The sequence below is a fragment of the Monodon monoceros genome, unplaced genomic scaffold (genome assembly GCF_005190385.1).
Source record: "Monodon monoceros isolate NGI ecotype Baffin Bay Population unplaced genomic scaffold, NGI_Narwhal_1 Super_Scaffold_7, whole genome shotgun sequence".
In the NCBI taxonomy this organism is placed as follows: domain Eukaryota; kingdom Metazoa; phylum Chordata; class Mammalia; order Artiodactyla; family Monodontidae; genus Monodon; species Monodon monoceros.
This window is the reverse complement of record NW_021703784.1, coordinates 38110165-38129155: the sequence shown is the minus strand read 5'-3', so window position 1 is coordinate 38129155 and position 18991 is coordinate 38110165. Positions and strand designations below refer to the sequence as shown.

Genomic DNA, 18991 nt, shown 5'->3' with positions numbered 1-18991 from the left:
CGGCATGTGGGATCTTCCCAGACCGGGACACGAACCCGTGTCTCCTGAATCGGCAGGCGGACTCTCAACCACTGCGCCACCAGGGAAGCCCAAGTTTTGTGTTCTTTATGTATATCTTCAAAACAAAACAGAACATAGGAAAATTATCTCGGGAAAGAAAGGACTGTTTCTCGGAATGCTAAAAGGCAAAGAGATTAGGATTTCCCCTGCAGCTGGGATTATGTTGAAACTCTAACTGGGCTTCTATATTCTTATTTAATAGTATTACCTATTTCCTAAGAAATAATATTACAATATGTAAAGAGAAAATGAAAAAGAAAAATATACCCAAACTAATTATCCAGGGACATGGGGGTAGGGTGCAGCGTCATTGGGCCTAAGATTTAGTTGTGTTCCAACAATGTAGATTTGGATTAGCTCCTAATCTCTCTCTTTCTCTCTCTCTGTCTCTGTTCTCTCTCTCTTCTCCACCCCTCTCTTACTCCCTCTCATTTTCCTCTCTTCCTTCTCATCTTTCCTTCCTTCCTCCGTTCTTTTCTTTCTGACTGCCTGTCTGCCTTACTTTCTTCCTTCCCCAGCAACCCTTTATTTCTTTATACTCTGGGGAGTTTCAAAAAAGATTTACGGGGCTTCCCTGGTGGCGCAGTGGTTGAGAGTCCGCCTGCCGATGCAGGAGACACGGGTTCGTGCCCCGGTCCGGGAAGATCCCACATGTCGCAGAGTGGCTGGGCCTGTGAGCCATGGCCGCTGAGCCTGCGCGTAAAAAGATTTACGGCTTCAGATTCTTTAACAATGAGATTTGTGGTCCTTCTATTGTAAGTGTGCCTAGATCATTAAGCTGTGTCTTTTTCCCCTGATCCTGATCTTTACTTCACTATATTCTTTCATTTAAATTCTAATTTAAAGTTTATCAAGTTTGATCCTGGGAGCCAATATCGAAAGGAAAACTTGGTAAGTTAAACAATTCATATTGTTCATAACATTTAAAAAAATTCCCCATGTTGAATATAGGTTGAATTATGTCTCCCCAAAATTCTTATATGGAAATACTAACCCCTAGTACCTCAATAAAGTTGATTTTTAAGAACACTTAGATTGGGCTTCCCTGGTGGCGCAGTGGTTGAGAGTCCGCTTGGCGTTGCAGGTGACACGGGTTCGTGCCCTGGTCCGGGAGGATCCCACATGCCGCGGAGTGGCTGGGCCCGTGAGCCATGGCCGCTGAGCCTGCACGTCCGGAGCCTGTGCTCCGCAAGGGGAGGGGACGCAACGGTGAGAGGCCCACGTACCCAAAAAAAAAAAAGAACACTTAAATTAAAAAAGAAGTCATGGCTCCTTGGAGGAATGTCTGATTCCAGATCTGAGGCAGGAAATCTCCAGGATGAATTTGGAACATCTTGTACAGAAAACAGGGAAGTTTCCACAATTAATAGGTCATATCCAAAGGACTTAGGAGCCACCATGAAGTAATCCTCTGGCCAAAGATGGAGAAATTTTAGCATTAAAAAATTGCCACTCACTGAATATATAAAAAGCCATGAGTTCATAAGGATATTTTTTAAATGAGAGAGAATAAGGTAAACAGCAACAACAAAAACAAACTCAGCTTCACTAAACACCAATCGAGATTGCAAAGGCATTAATTCTTACTTACAAAGGCAGCAACTGAAAAGGAAGAATTATCTATTATCTTACCTTTTCTGAACAATTTGGTAATTTAGGTACCAAATAGCCCTAGGAGATTAAGGGGAGTCCTCTTTACAGAATTTCAGTTAATAAATGTGGAAAGAATGATAGATTAGTGCAGCTACCATTTTATAATCCCCAAAACATTAACTGACTCTGCTCACCAATGGGTGAAACCATTGGACGAATGTGGTTTTTTCGTCTTTTTTAATTTATTTGTTTTTATTTTTGGCTGTGCTGGGTCTTTGTTGCTACGCGCGGGCTTTTCTGTAGTTGCGGTGTGCTGGCTTCTCATTGAGTTGGCTCGCAGAGCTCTAGAGCACAGGCTCAGTAGCTGTGGCGCATGGGCTTAGTTGCTCCACGGCATGTGGGATCTTCCCGGACCAGGACTCAAACCCATGTCCCCTTCATTGGCAGGTGGATTCTTAACCACTGCGCCACCAGGGAAGCCCTAGACAAATGTTGATGGGAGATTCCTCATTGGGAGAGAAGGCTGGGCACCACAAGAACCTGTGATTAATCTTAGCATCACACAAGTGCAACAATTGGACACCAAGTGCCGCCTGGTGTGAAGTTACCTGTGGCTTGATTGGATTCAGGTTCAGCTCTTTTGGTACGTAGACTTTGCAGGTGACATACTTAATCATGAAGGAATGAAAGATGATATATGGGATTTACTTGAAAACATAGAAATAAAAGAAAAATGGTTAGGTGGCACATAATTGGGCAATCTTAATCGCTGAATCTTGATGAAGGGAATTGGGGGTTCATCACCCTTTTCTTTCTACTTTTGTGTATATAGTTTTTCATAATAAGTTGTTTGCAGGTATTTATCTTAGACATAAGGGAGCATTTGTTTATGGAAATAATAGAAAGACTGAGAAAGTTCCTTCCTTGGTCATCTGTTCAAAATCAGAACAAACCCAAGAGGCAGACACCTCCCCAGAACTGTTCAGCTCACAAAGGTGTTCATTTCTCTGAGAACTAGTATGCCCACTCCCTGCCCCAAACCACCTACTGACCACCACTGCCCTGGACCCAGTGCCAGACCATAGCTAATTTCACTAGAGGGACACCAGGCCCAAGGTAGTCCAGTCAGATTTTTGCTGCCAAAGACTTAAAACTGAGATTCAAAATCTGCTTGTCATACTCTGCTGTTGGAGAACTATGGAGTTAGGGAGAACTATATTCTGCCCAGTGAACTGGAGAAACAGAGAAAGCTGATAGGGGTGGCGGGGTGGAGGGAAAGAAGCAGATGTAGCATTCTGCCAGCATTCTCTGCCCTGTAGTCCTCCTCTTGGGCTTTGTAAGAACCCCTTCTCACAAGATAGTAAATTTTGTTCAAGGGAGCTCTCTGTCACAGACTAGCCTTGGGTGCAGGACATCAAGGCCTTACCCACCAGTGAGTTGGTCAGATGAGAGCCTGGGAACCAGTGGACATGTAGGACATCACTGGAGACTGTCCCTCGGTGGAGGGGCCTTTGGACTCATGGAAGGGTTAAGTCTCTCATCATTTAAGGAAATTTCTGCCTAATGACTCTTTAACTTAATTACATTAGCTTTTTTTTCTTACTATTTTTAATAAAACTCTTCAACTATTAAAAAAAAAAAAAAGGTGGGTCTCTATGAGACCCACTTCTTACATGACAGTAAATTTTGTCCCCCGCCCTGCCCTTTTTTTTTTTTTGGTCTAAAGCTGGGACTTCCCTGGCAGTCCGGTGGTTAAGACTCTGCACTTCCACTGCAGGGGGCATGGGTTTGATCCCTGGTCAGGGAACTAAGATGCTGCACGCCGCACGGTGTGGCCAAAAAAAAAAAAGAAACAATCATCATAAAGCTGTCTCTAGTAAGTCACTGTAAAGGCAACAAAAAGAATCCTTAGTAGTACAACTGCCTTTAGCTTTATCTGGCTTAATTATAATACCTGCTTGGAGCACGTGTGTGGGCTAAATAGCTTCCTTCCCGTTCATAATTCCAGGTCTCCATAACTAAAGGGGTAGAGTGTACACCCCACCCCTCAAAAAACATTGCTTCGCTTTGACTTGAAAAACGTCTTTGATAATACGAACAAACCTTGCTTAACTATTTGTAAATGGATATGAGAAAGTTGCAAAGGTAGGTGTCTGAAAGACCTTTCCCCTCTGATAACGACACTTGATCAGTTCAGAAGTGACAAAGGACAAAGTGACAAGGCAATCAAGGAAATGTTGCCTCAAGAAGCAAATAGGCAGGGTTACTAAAGGCCTAACACATCATAGCTTCTGAAGTCTACCTTTGGATTCTTCAGATCTGGAAGTTCTCTAAAGCTATAATTTACGTGGGTGGGTTGAGTGTGATAGCTACATGTCCCACAAGGGAAGAAATTTTTGTCTGTTTGTTCAAATATACCTCATGTGTCTGGCACATAATTGACATCCAATAAGTGTTACTACATGAAGTTACAGCCTTTGCAAGTTTTTAAGCCCAAACAAGGTCTGACCCTAATGGAGCCCTCCAAATGTCAATATAGAACAATTCTCAGTCCTGTATTTCCTGGAACACACTTGAGAAATAGCTCTGCAAGCTGATAATGACAAAGGAGTCGTCATAATAAATCCAAATAAAGAAAAACTGCAGTATTTTATCTTTTAAAGGAACACAGCCAATCCTGGGGTCATCATATCAAAATCTTCTAACAACAATCCCCAAAGTTCTTTCTCAAACTGTGGACAGGGAAATGGGCCCTTGAGAGTTTCAAGGGAACGAAAGAGGCACAGCAGATTTCCAGTGACGAACGGTGAGAATGTGTGAATGGTGGTCAGGCAGCATCTACGGCTTTTATTCACATCTAATTTCTCTTCTCTGACCTCAAGAGGGGCTGTTATTCCCCTCCTGTCTTAGATGATCCTGGAAATTAAGTCTTTGAACAGTGAGCTCACTCAAAGAAGTTCCCTTTTTTTGCAAAAAAAAGTCCAGTGGTGCTTCCAGGATAGAAGTAGTTCCTGCAGTGCCGTCCTGAGACTGTACGGAATTTGAGCTAACTCATTTGACTGAGGACCCAAGTAGACTTCAGGTGAGGTACAGAGATAATGCTGGTGAACCTGAAGAGGATTTGGGGAGGCCAGTATGATACTTACCATTTTCACCCTACATTTGTGCTATATTATTTATCTTAGTCATTATTTTTAGTCCAAAGTCTTTTGCATACTCTCATGAATGAAGAAAGTGAACTGTTTCATAAGTGCCTCATGAAAAGTAAAATTAACAGTGGTGTTCATTGATTCACTCATCTATTCGTTTATTTAACAAACATTTGTTAAACACCTCGTATGTGCCAGGCATTGCACTGTGTGATATTAACATGTTTATTGCAATGTCAAAATAATTTTCTTTTGTGTAAGTCTTGTATTCCATAACTTCTACATGTGACTGCAAATAAACTCTATTTTAGGAAAGAGTAGTTTAACAAGAAGAATGCAGAAGTAAGCCCTATAAATATTTTAAATATGGTGCGAATATTTCTGACTTTAACCAGAATTTCACAATGTACCTTTTTCTGAACATCCAAAATTCTTGCACTACCTGTTCAGTCAAGTAAGAATACAGGAAGAACTTGAGTGCATACGAGTAAAACCGTAAATTAAATGTAATAAATTCTCATATTGACTATTCATAACAATATCTTTTAGGGGCAGTAAATTTTTGCACTTAGATAAAAAGAAATGACCTTAAAAGTTGGTGTTAGTTTGCTTTTTCTATCAAGGAATTAATAGGGCAATGACCAGTAACTTGTGGATTGTTGGGGATTTATACAATTCCTAATACTTTTAAACTAACGATCATTCCATAATCATCTACCCAGTTATACACAGTTAAAAACTTGTATCTGACAAAAGAAATCAGCTCCATCTTCTTTTGCATACGGGTTAGCTTTTCCAGCTGCACCTGCTCACTGGCCACTCCCCATTTCCCGGTAAGTACGTAACACTGGGAGGAACTTTGCCCTTTTATCTCTTCAAGAAAAAAAGTTGAAGTATACTTGGCAGGTCAATGTTCAGCCACAGAAATCTCAGCGAAAATACAGCCACCCATTTGAGGGTAGCCTGTTTCTCATGCACCTGCAGCCGACCGAGCTTGGTGCTCGCGGGCAGACTCAAGGCGGTCAGAACATGTTCTGAGGCATCCCTGGAAAACAGCAACTGTCTCTGGCGAGGAGCAGTAGGGACAGTCTTAAAATGAATTCTTTCCCTGGGGAAGAACAAAGCACGAGTTAGATTTTGAGGAACCACAGTTGGCCTGGTTCTTGCCCCCAGAGAATTTGGAACTGAATAGGCCATTCTTGGCCCCATTGTGCATGGAGCCCTCATCTATCTTGATTAAATGAGCCTTGAATGCTCGCTTTGGCAGCACATATACTAAAATTGGAACGATACAGAGAAGATTAGCATGGTCCCTGAACAAGGAAGACATGCAAATTCATGAAGTGTTCCGTATTTTTTAAAAAAAGAAAAAAAAATGAGCCTTGAATTTTGGAGCTCCCCTCTACACATCTTTAGCAAATTCAGGGGCCAAAAGCCCTTCTTGATACCTGACTTTGTCATCATGCTTGCGACTGAAATCCAGTTTTTCCTGTGTAATATTTTGTGGAAACTGGGAGGCCTTTAAATACACAAAAGAAACATTTGTTTATTATTACCAAATTAAAAAGAATCATAGAATGTTTAAAGTTCTAAATTGATTTAGAATTCATTTAGAATAATAATAATTCCTTGCACAAGGCTGGTAGACACGTTGTTTTGGCCTCTGTCCACCATCCCTTCCCTCTTCTTCAGGGAACAGCACTTCACTTTTTCCTTTGGGCAACTACCTTCACCCCACTATTAGTCCACGAGGTTTATATGGGACTCATTCTACCCCCTAGATCCAGAAGAGGGTGTAAAGAGAGTCCACATCCCCTGACCACAGTGATTGCTTCGAGAATGAGCACCCTGTCCAGGTTGGGCCGATGAGACCCACCCTAATTTTTTTTTTTTTTTTTTTTTTTTGCCGGTACCCGGGCCTCTCACTGTTGTGGCCTCTCCCGTTGCGGAGCACAGGCTCCGGACGCACAGGCTCAGCGGCCATGGCTCACGGGCCCAGCCGCTCCGCGGCATGTGGGATCCTCCCGGACCAGGGCACGAACCCGTGTCCCTTGCATCGGCAGGCAGACTCTCAACCACTGCACCACCAGGGAAGCCCCGAGACCCAGCCTAATCTGATGGAGTTTCCGAAGCTTGTCCCCGGGGTCCTGATTAATACATGTGTAGCATTTTACACGGAAAGCTTAAGGAGCTTCTTAAGGTCACAGCAAGTCATTCACATTGTCAGCTTCTCCTGATACTGGCCCACTTTCTAGTTGGGAAACAGTGATACCAAAAGATCATTTCAATAATACATTAAGAGCATTCATTCATTCATTCAAGTATTCATTGAGATGATGAATACTACTAGATGCCCGGTTCTGTGCAAGAGATGGAGTTTGACTGAAACAGCCATGATTGCTGCCCAATGATGTTCTGAAAGATGTGTATATGGGCACACACAGGAGGGGCATGTAACCTACCCTGGATGTGTTCATATGGGTGACCAGGAAGGCTTCCTGGAGAAAGAGACTGGCTTCCTAAGTACCTCTGCATCTATTCTCCTTTAATTTTAATTTAATCTCATCCTCACAGCTACTGTCTTAGTTCAGGCTTTTTTTGTTTCACATCTGAATTATAGCAAGAGCTTTCTAACTGGACTGGATACTTCTACTCTTATCCTGGTCCCTAATATCCAACCCATTCTTTAGTGATGACAGAATGATTTGTTTCTTAGCAACATTTTACTGACATATTATATACATACATAAAATTACATATGTAAGCATACAGCTTGATGAATTTCCTCAACCCAGCACACCCATTAACCAGTGCCCACATCAATAAACATGGCCACCACACCAGAAGCCCATCTCACATCCTCTTCTGTATACTCACCTCCTCCCACAAATGAGTTTTTAAAAATACTAATCTCAGGGCTTCCCTGGTGGCACAGTGGTTAAGAATCCGCCTGCCAATGCAGGGGATACAGGTTTGAGCCCTGGGCTGGGAAGATCCCAGATGCCGCAGAGCAATTAAGCCCGTGTGCCACAACTACTGAGCCTGCACTCTAGAAGCCGCAAGCCACAACTACTGAAGCCTGTGCAACTAGAGCCCGTGCTCCGCAAGAAGCCACCGCAACGAGAAACCCGCGCACTGCAACGAGGGGTAGCCCCCGCTCACCACAACTAGAGAAAGCCCACGCACAGCAACAAAGACCCAACGCAGCCAAAACTAAAATAAATAAAATAAATAAATTTAAGAAAGAATAGTAATCTCATTATATTGCTCCCTTGCTTTGTTACAGCCTTTCAAGGACTCTCCACAGGCTTCAGGATAAAACCCCATCTCCTTAGCCAAACTAAACTCTTGTAATTCCTAACCTACTATCCTGGTTCTCACTGCCTGGCCTTTGCATATGCTGCTTCTTCTGTTTAGACTAATGTCTCAGCCCTCTTCCTCCCCCATTTTAATCATTCCTAATTATTCCAGGAACCACCTTCCCAAAACCTTCCAAGATCCCTTCCTCTCCATAGATTCTGAAAGGTAGAAATAGTGTTTTTCATCCCAGTTTCCCAGTTGGCTAAATGAATAAATGAGAACACCTGGCTTTATTACTTTCCCTTAAAGCCTTTCCTCCTCTTGCTTCCTCCCCTCCATCCCTTTTAAGTAAGAACAAACCATTGCCCCGTGAATAAATGCATATAGTTTGTAGGTAAGTCATGACTTTTTCACTGATCCAGCCACAACCTTCTGCTTGGTATCCCCTCGCATACACCAAGATATGACTGAAGTAGGGACGGTTTGTGGTCCTGCACCCTACCAAGATAAGTGGACACAATGGAAATTGATATTCATGAGATCTGAGCCGTTCTGCCAGTAAAAAGTTGCTTTAATTGGAATATCTGAAGGATCTAAGGGAAAATTGGGAGTGGGGGGAGGATACAAGCAAGTAGGCTAACATTTACCAAATGCCAAACACAATGTTAGGCTCTATCTATGATGTCTTATTTAACTGAAGTTGGGGAGGAATGGGCATAAAGGTATAGATTTTTGAATTGCATAAAAAGAAAAGCCAATATGTCCTTTCCTTCCTTTGGTTGAAAAAAGTTATTCATGCATTTATAGCTTTTTCTTTCTAATTAAAAATAAGAGTGGAGAATCACTGACATTTCTAATTTCAAAGACAATTTGCTTAACTAGCTTGAAAAATGATTCTATAAAAACATTATAAAAGTTTTTGGTGTGTAGGAGAAAGTATCACTAGGTTGATGGGTACAGCCAGAGCACCTAACGCTGTCCATTCAGCTCCCAAATTGTCACTGTGGGTGGGCAGGTAATGCCACTTGAAACTACCTAAATGAAACCATTTTTATAGAAGCTTTTACAATCTGTACTTGGTTTTCAATGAAAAAGTTCTGCACAATAAATCCAAATGGCATAATATCAAAAACACCTGACAGGATGGCCCCATTCCCAGCAAGTCTACTTATTCCCTAACATCTTGTAACTTACATGGCACTGGGCTGGGGCACCACCAATGCACTGCTGTGATCTAAAAATTCTCTCAAAACTGCCTCCTCTCCTTAGGTCAGCAGCCCACCCATGCCCTATTTAGGACTTTGCTGAATAAAAGTTAAATTACATAAATGAAGACCAAAATCCAGAAATTCAAATTCAAGCCATCAGGGGAAAAAAAATTCCTTAAGTCAAGGTAGAAGTAGATGCCTCAGTTGCTTCATTGATAAACCTGAAGAGGCCACTGTGTTACTTACCCTTTATACCCTAAACTTGGATGCTATAATATTTATCTTAGTCATCGTTTTATAGTTCAGAGTGTTTTGCTGGATGTTCATGAGTGCAGATATTAAGCTGTTTCTTAAGTGCTTAGTAAAATTAATGGTGTTGTTCATTCATTCATCCCACTGAATAGGCAGGAAATTCATAGCTCTGGTACAAAGAAAGCTATGAGCCAGCAGGCAGAAGCGTTCATTCAGTGGGGGAGCGAAGAAAAAGAACGTGTTTTCATTGCTCAGAAAATTTTCGATTCTTCTCTTTCCTCTTTTGGGGCTGTAGGCAAAGCGAATGTTCTCCTGACAGTAGGGTTTCCTTGAAAACTTGGTTTCACAAAATGCACCACCTTTGTGGGCCGCGCCGCGGGAGCTGACTGCACTACCTGCCTGCGTCGGCGGCAGGTCACGAGGCCAAGGTCGGCTTCGCGTAGGCTGCGCCTCTTTCAGCACGTTTCCTTGGCCTCGCGGGCTCCCTCCCTCCGGCAGGCGTCGCTGGCCATTGATGGGGCGAGAGGAAGGAAGCGGATCTTCGATCCCGCCCGGAGGCTCGGCACCCCTGGGCCGCCTTCCTCCTGCGCTCGCGCCGCCGCGGCTCCTGGAGGGTCTCGCGCCACCTGCCGGCGCCCAGGGATGAACCGGGCCCTCACTCTGGAAGGCAAGGATCTGGGCGGCCGCGATTGAGGGCTCGGGCGCAGCTGGGAGGGAATCCCCGGCGGGCGAGAGCGCCAGCGCCAGGCCAAGGCGTGGGGTACGCGGAGAGGTCCGGGATCACGGCGACGGCGTCCGGAGTCGCGGACGGGGCGCTGCCGGGGAGTCCGGGAACCCTGGAGGGGCCGGGGAGTGGGCGGAGGTGCCGCAGGAGGCGTCCGGGGCTTGGCCGGGCTGGTCTGGTCGGGCGCGCAGTTGAGGGGAGGGACGGGGCTGCGCCGGGCTGGGCCGCCGGGTCTGCTTCCCTCGCCCTGGACGCTCGCTGGGCGATGAGTGTTGGGGAAGAGAGGATGACCTGCGGGCCTTTAGATCCTGGGACCGCCCTTTCCCGCTCCAGGTCGGGCGGCGAGCAGCAACGAAGGCTGGACGCTCAGTGGCAGTATGAGAGCGGGCGCCGCCGCTCCGGGCTTGCGGCCGCGCGGCAGGCGGTGGCGGCTCTGCCGGCGCTCGCCATGGGCGCGCGGTGGGGCGGGCGGCGCACTCCGCGTGGAGGCCTGAGGCTGTCCGAGGCCCATCTGGCGCTGATGGCCGCCAGCCTGGTGTGCAGCGCCGTGGTCGTCTATGTTTGCTGGAAGCAGCTGCCGCCCCTGCCCTGGGCCTCCTCCGTCCCGCCGCGGCGGGTGAGCGTGCTGCTGTGGTGGGAGCCCTTCGGGGGCCGGCACAGAGCCAAAAGGCCGCACCCCGATTGCCGGTTGCGCTTCAACATCAGCGGCTGCCTCCTGCTCACTGATCGCGCGGCCTACGGGGAGGCCCAGGCGGTGCTTTTCCACCACAGAGACCTGGTGAGGGGACCCCCGGACTGGCCCCCGCCCTGGGGCGTCCACGTGCGCCCGTTGGAGGAGCAGCAGGTGCTGATGGACGACGAGGAGGAAGCCGCGGAGGCCTTGGCCCTGGCTGCCTCGGGCCCCAGGCCCCCCGGCCAGCGCTGGGTGTGGATGAACTTCGAGTCGCCCACCCACTCCCCGGGGCTGCAGAGCCTGGCAGGTAACCTCTTCAACTGGACGCTCTCCTACCGGGCCGACTCGGACATCTTCGTGCCTTACGGCTACCTCTACCCCAGGACCCATCCCAACGAGCAGCCGCCGGGTCTGGTCCCGCCGCTGGCCCGGAAACAAGGGCTGGTGGCCTGGGTGGTGAGCAACTGGGACGAGCGCCAGGCGCGGGTCCGCTACTACCGCCAGCTGAGCCAGTACGTGACCGTAGACGTCTTCGGCAAGGGCGGGCCCGGGCAGCCGCTGCCTGACGTCGGGCTCCTGCACACGGTGGCCCGCTACAAGTTCTACCTGGCCTTCGAGAACTCGCAGCACCTGGATTATATCACGGAGAAGCTGTGGCGCAACGCCTTCCTGGCTGGGGCGGTGCCGGTGGTGCTGGGCCCAGACCGTGCCAATTACGAGCGCTTCATGCCCCGCCGTGCCTTCATCCACGTGGACGACTTCCCTGATGCCTCCTCCCTGGCGGCCCACCTGCAATTCCTCGATCGAAACCCAGTTGCCTACCGCGGATACTTTAGCTGGCGTCGGAGCTATGCCGTGCACGTCACCTCCTTCTGGGACGAGCCTTGGTGCCGGGCCTGCCAGGCTGTGCAGATGGCTGGGGACCAGCCCAAGAGCGTCCCTAACTTGGCTGGCTGGTTTCAGCGGTGAAGCCACCCTCCCCTGGCTGTAACCCAGGGAGGCCAAGTCGTCGGCTTTTGGATCCTCCGCTGTGCATCTCCTTAACTGCCGAATCATGGGACTGTATTTTCCAAACACCCATTTTTAATCTATTCCCATAGATTAAAGTTGATTTACCAAGTAATATTATTCAGCACAAAGACTGGGTGGGAAGGGTCCTGGGTGCTCATGGTTTTTGGACAACTAGCAGTTGGGCTTCCTCTGCTGTCCAAGGGCATCTGAGCTCTGGGGTGAAGATGGGGCCCTTCCTCCCCTTGTAACCAGTGCAGAGGTGAAGAAACAGCTTACCTACAAGAAACAATTGTCAGTGGCTCTGAATTTCCTCACCTGCCACAGGCCATATTTGTGGCCTGTGCTGAGTCCAAATCTCACACAATGCTCCTCCACTCACGTGACTGGGCCAAATGCGGCAAACCCCTGGTTTCAGAAAGAGCCTTGTTGCAGGATAGAGAAAGGACTGTGGCCACAGGTGGGTCTTTCTCTTTGTGCCTGGATTTCTCAAAGCGTCATCTCCTAAGAAAGGTGAGGAGGGTGGTCCAAGAATCCACAGACTTCCTTAACAAGTGCTGTTGTTTGTTCCCTTGCTTTATGAATGGAAACAAGATGCTGGATTGTGCTTGGAGAAGAGTTAGGATGAATATTTGGTGTACCTCACTTTACACAAATGTATTCTTGAAAAGCCGCTTTTAAATCAAATTCACTGTTTTAGAAGAGCGCAATATTTAATGGAACCCTATGGAGAATCCCTTTATAATGTGAATAGTCATCTGCTAACTGATTTTTTCTGTGTCTATGTTTTTCTATAACCCGGATCTTTTAAAAAGCATATTAAAATTACAGATGTGAAAATAAAGCAGAAGCAACCTTCTTCTCCCTCCCTCCCAGAAAACCAGCCTGTGTTTACAAACAGAAGAGAAGGAAGCCACAGTGTCACTTTCCACAAAATTATTTATTTTGTGTCTTTACTGGAGCTGAAATTTAAAACTGGAAAGTCAGTCCTCCATGGGGTCCTGGCATTACCTGTCTGCAGAACAATGAAAGGGATTGCACTGTGTTATGGAATCATGCAAAAGGAAAAAAGTTTCCTGGTGTCTGTTAATGGCAGCTTTTGATTCCGTTTTAAGTTAAATGTTTAGTTGCTAGGGAATAGAACTTAATCAGTGCCTGCAGTCAAAACTTTATCTTTTGTTACAGAAATCTGTAATTCTCCCTGGGGCCACCAGGTTCCCCTCCTGGTCTGCCCAGTAGTGCAGCGGATACATCCTCACATTTCTAGTGCCCTTGAGACTGTGCTGTGGGACCAACTTTGAAAATATATGCATTGACTTTAAAAGTTGTTGAATGAACAACATATTAGGTGTCACCATGTACCTGCACCACGTGAAACACTGAGCTTGGGAAAAACAAAAATGTGTAAGGCTAGGTTCCTCTCTTTAAGGCTCTTATAATCTACCACCGTCAAAAAGTAAATAGTGGACTTTGATAAATCAATTGGCAGAACTTATTTGTTTAAAGTAACGTTCTTTTTTAAAAATTTTAATTTATTTTTGGCTGCATTGGGTCCTTGTTGCTGTGCGCAGTCTTTCTCTAGTTGCGGCAAGCGGGGGCTACTCTTTTTTTGTTTGTTTGTTTGAATTTATTTTATTTTATTTTTGGCTGTGTTGGGTCTTCGTTGCAGTGCGCGGGCTTCTCATTGCGGTGGCTTCTCATTGTGGAGCACGGGCTTTAGGCGCCCAGGCTTCAGTAGTTGCAGCACACGGGCTCAGTAGTTGTGGCACGTGGGCTCTAGAGCACAGGCTCAGTAGCTGTGGTGCACAGGCTTAGTTGCGCTGCGGCATGTGGGATCTTCCCGGACCAGGGCTTGAACCCATGTCCCCTGCATTGGTAGGCGGATTCTCAACTACTGCGCCACCAGGGAAGCCCCAGGCTACTCTTTGTTGAGGTGAGTGGGCTTCTCAATGTGGTGGCTTCTCTTGTTGCGGAGCAGGGCTCTAGGCGCGTGGGCTTCAGTAGTTGTGGCACACGGGTTCAGTAGTTGTGGCTCACGGGCTCTAGATTGCAGGCTCAGTAGTTATGGTGCACGGGCTTAGTTGCTCCGCGCGTGTCCCCTGAATTGGCAGGCGGATTCTTAACCACTGTGCTACCAGGGAAGCCCCCATTTTTTTTTTTTTTTTGGTGGTACGCGGGCCTTTCACGGCTGTGGCCTCTCCCGTTGCGGAGCACAGGCTCCGGACGCGCAGGCTCAGCGGCCATGGCTCACGGGCCTAGCCGCTCCGCGGCATGTGGGATCTTCCTCGACCGGGGCACGAACCCGTGTCCCCTGCATCGACAGGCGGACTCTCAACCACTGCGCCACCAGGGAAGCCCAAATATGTTGACTGGGCATTAATCCAGTGGGTTTTTTTTCCTTTTTTTTTTTTGATTGACATATAGTTGACTTACAGTGTTGTGTTAGTTTCAGGTGTACAGCAAAGTGATTCAGTTAATATATATATTATATATGTAGTATATATATATAATATATATTCTATATAGCATATATATTATAGATAATATATCTTCTTTTTCGGATTCTTTTCCACTATAGGTTATTACAAGTTATTGAATATAGTTCCCTGTGCTATACAGTGGATCCTTGTTGTTTATCTGTTTTATATATAGTATTGTGTATCTGTTAATCCCAAACTCCTAATTTGGGGGGGGAGGGATAAATTAGGAGTAAAGTGACATTCTTAATAATACCATAAATCAATTATTAGAAAGCCAGTTGATTTAAAGCCTGAAATAATGGGTTTGTTTTCTCCTTGATTTATTATAATAAGCACCCTCAGTGACTGTTGTGGGTAGGGTCCAAGATTAATTAGGTTTATACAGAATTCTGCTGTAAACAGTAATTGCATTCGATTAGTACAATTAGCTGAATCATAAAGTAACTTTTATCTCTATGCATTTGTTCAAAAAGCTCACTAACGTCTAGGTGCTTCAATTCTCCCTTTTCCTTAAAAGGAGAAATTGAAATCCCTGGATAAAATGTCCTCATTAAAATATTATAGTATGGGCAGAATTATCAAATTATCAATAATTTTATAATTATCAAATTATATCAAAATAGAACCCCCAATAAAGAAGGAAAGATTCTATTCTTAAAATAAGTATTTATGAATTATTGGTCAGTGGTCTTGGTGTTATCGGGAATCTACATGGGACAGTGGGGGATAGTTTGAAGGTAATCTGCCTTAACTCTGAATTCCAGCCATGTGACCTTGGGCAAATTAGTAATAACCCTGAGCCTCAGCTTTCTTAACTGTAAAATGGGGCAAGAAATGACTTCACAGCTCCTTATGAGCTGTTCAGGAAATAAAGTAATAAGGTGCCTAACACATAGTGGTGACTTAATTGGTGACAGAGAGATAGGTTTATTTCCCTTCTTGCAGTGATTTCAGGGTGCCTCCATATCCATTTATATGGACTGTAGAATTAAATCTCAGGGTATGTTACAGAATATATCTGAAATAAAAAGGAAGTGGCCTCATATCATGTATTTCAAATGAATCCCTAAAGCTCAGCCATACTATTTCAAGAGTCATTACTGCCATTTAGATTGAGCTAGAATTTGCAGACTAGGAAGAAACACTATGCTTTCTGTGAAATAAAAAATTGTTTTTGTTCTGGTTAATTTATATTGTTAAATAAGTATTATTTTACTAATGCTTTCCTTGGTATTAACTCTATTTAAAGCTAACCATGTTATTTATTGAATACTTAGCATGAGGAAGGTATAATTGCAGTTTTATGTGCAAATTTAGGGTAAGGAACAAACTATATTTTTAGGCTAATTTCATCAAACAGCCAGAGAAATGCGGCAATTGCTCATTTTATGTGATTTCATTTTTCAAGTCATTCTAATTTGAGCAGGTTAAAATTTCACATACGCTAATATAAAAATACATAGAGACACATCACATGTATTTCAAAATGGCTTTCATAAACTTCTTTCAAATGTATTGCAAATTTAATTTAATATTTTTAGTGCTCGATGACTTTAATTACACGAGTACGCCTGAAATATTTGCATCAAGAAGACAGTCTGACTTGCTTTCAGTATTCACAGGTCCTTTCCAGTTTCCACACCCTTCCTCAGCAGTAATTTAGAGGAGACAGGGTAGCTTCATGGAAAGAGCTCGCAATTTGGAGTCAAAACCAGGGTGTGTGGTTTTGCCACTTTCTGCCCCTGTGGCCCTGATTAGGCGCATTACTTAAATTAGCGTCCTCCTTTATAATGCATGAATGCCCCTGCAAAACAAGGATTAAATGTGTTTGCCAGGGTGCTTTGTACATTGTAAAGTGCTATACAGTTACAGGATGCTCCAAATTTTCAAAGCTCTAGAGCAGGGATCAGCACACTTTTTCTGTAAAGGGCCAGAGAGTAGATATTTCAGGCTTTGCTGGCCATACAGTCTCTGCTACCACTACTCACCTCTGCTGTTGGTAGTACAAAAAGCAGCCACTGACAATCTGTAAACAGAGGCGGTGCCGGGATTTGGCCTGTGGGCTATAGTTTGTTAACTCTGCTCTAGACTTTTAGAGATAGGAATTTGAGAACCTACCTGCTGGGGTTTTCTTAGAAGGGATTTACGAATTGGAATTAGAGAATTTTGGAGGCAGTTACTAGACTAGCTTTGCAACGTTTCCTAATTGTCTCATCTCGGGTAAATTATTTAAGCTTTCTGCGTATTGATATTCTCATCTCTAATTGAAGGTAATCATATATAATTTATGGAGGTGTTGGGAGAATTAGAAAAGACACTTAAAGTACTCAGGACAACGTCGGGCACACAGGAAGCACCTGGAAGATGTTAGCTGTGATGATCACCAGTCCATTTTACAGAAGAGGGACCTGGTTAAGGACTTAGCTAAGGTTACAGTGATAGCGGCAGAACCGTGCTTGTGCAAGTCACAACTCCTTTGAGCCTCTGTCACTTGAACTGCAAAAGGAGGGGGTTGGACAACGTCTTCTCTTGGGACCTTCTAGTTCCATTGCCCTCATTCTACTAACTGGCACCCTAGGGCTTAAAGAACTAATTTACCTCCCTAAGTGCCTTCCTTACAGTCTGGAAATGACTTACTACACAGCATCAGTAAACTGGTGGAAAATCCAGGCACCAGAGAGGGAGACTCTGATGTAGCATTAGTAAAATATATATCTATTTATTTATAATATGTAATTATATTTTATATAGGTGTGTATATATGATATATATCTTTTTTTAATAACACGCCTTAAATATCAGGGAAGGGAGCCCAGTCCTTGGTAATTAGTATGGTGAATAATTGCAACGAATACGGTTCAAGTCATTCTTGGATATGTCTCAGGGACTTTTATGCTGCACACTCTTACAACAAATCAAGTATTTATGTACCCATGTTCAGATTATTTTGACAAAATGATTAAAGATGGAAAATAACTCCTTGTTTATAATGTATATTTCCCAGTCACTAATGTACTCAACAATGATACATGGGATGTTTCTTGGTCAAGGGGTTTCTGTAAGTTCTTTGTTTCTAGAAGGGTGACTGAAGTGTGATGGCTTTGCCTTTTCTGAATTACACAAGGTCTCGCTCAACTCGTCCTCTGCTCTTTCTTGCCTGGCTTCTTCCCTTTAACCTAGTGACTCATCTTCAAGGGTGTAAGTAGTGTACCCTTTTCTCTTATTCCAGTTGACTTCACTGAGTGCTCTGATGCCCTCTGTACTGTCTCTAGCTCCTGTGTGCTAAATTAAATAATGCCTTTTTTTTTTTTTTTCGCAGTACGCGGGCCTCTCACTGTTGTGGCCTCTCCTGCTGTGGAGCACAGGCTCCGGACGCGCAGGCTCAGCGGCCATGGCTCACGGGCCCAGCCGCTCCGCGCGCGGCACGTGGGATCCTCCCTTACCAGGGCACGAGCCTGTGTCCCCTGCATCGGCAAGTGGACTCTCAACCACTGCGCCACCAGCGAAGCCCTAAATAATGCCATTTTTAAAAGAGGTAGAATAATGGGAATTCCCTGGCGGTCCAGTGGTAAGGACTCCTTGCTCTCACTGCTGAGAGCCCAGGTTCGATCCCTGGTCGGGGAACTAAGATCTCACAAGCTGCACGGCACGGCCAAATAATAAAAAAAATTAAAACAAAGAGGTAGAATAAAGACTAGGAATGTGATGGTGGGCAGAGGCATCTTTCTTCTTAAGAGCTTATGCTCAAATTATTAAAAGGGGAAAATATGAACTTGGAAAAACACTATTTTCTCTACTTTCCCTTCTCCAATAGATGCACACTGATGTGCTCATTTAAGTATAGAGTTTGAAAAATGATGATAGCCAGCTGAGGGTAGAAGCAGGTGTGACAAGAAAAGAGGACTCAATAATGAAAGAGTGAAAAAAATGCGTTATAAAGCAGAATGGGTGGTGAATATATGTGGGGAGTGAAGAGGAAAAAGGAAAGACATTGGGGTAAATGAGTAAGAAGTGCTTGAAGAGACAGTGAGAAGATTCGATGGAAAAAGAGGAGAGGGAAGATGAGGGTGAAATGACAAAGAAGTACGATAAAGGAGGAACGTGTGCCCGGAGAATGAGAGAAGAGAGTAAAATCTACCATTCGATGCCACTTTCCTCAAAAGAAACCTTTGTTCCAACTTGAAATGCAGCATCTGTTGGCAAGTGGGGAGTGAAATGACAAGGAGTCAGGAACTTAACAAGGAATAAAGTGACATTTCAGCAGAAATATAAAACTGGCCCGTGGTTGGTTACAACAGATTCTTCTGATTGCTTCTTTTTCATCTTGGAAAAATCACTTTCATTGCAGTTTTTTGGTTTTTTTTTTTTTTCTTTAAATTTCCAGTCAGCATACTTGAACTGTCCTCAATATCTACTTTTAGAGAAATTTATTATTGTTTAAGATAGCCGTAATCAATTGACTCCTTTGAAGAAGGGTCGTTGGGAAATATGGAGGGGATTCAGAACATTTGATACCTTATTAGTGTCATGGGGAACCCTACTAT

At 44.8% G+C, this 18991-nt stretch overlaps 1 protein-coding gene and 1 non-coding gene across 2 annotated transcripts; both read left to right on the top strand.

The window, feature by feature from the left end:
* Nucleotides 1-6053: 6053 nt before the first annotated feature.
* Nucleotides 6054-6160, top strand: LOC114887869. The gene has a single exon (XR_003791630.1). It is a non-coding gene; the product is annotated as a U6 spliceosomal RNA (small nuclear RNA).
* A 3985-nt stretch (nucleotides 6161-10145) lies between these two features.
* On the top strand, nucleotides 10146-12113 carry FUT4 (fucosyltransferase 4). Its single transcript, XM_029206943.1, has one exon. The coding sequence runs from the start codon at nucleotides 10552-10554 to the stop codon at nucleotides 11926-11928; it is 1377 nt and encodes a 458-aa protein (XP_029062776.1). The 5' UTR covers nucleotides 10146-10551; the 3' UTR covers nucleotides 11929-12113.
* The last annotated feature ends 6878 nt before the right edge of the window (nucleotides 12114-18991 follow it).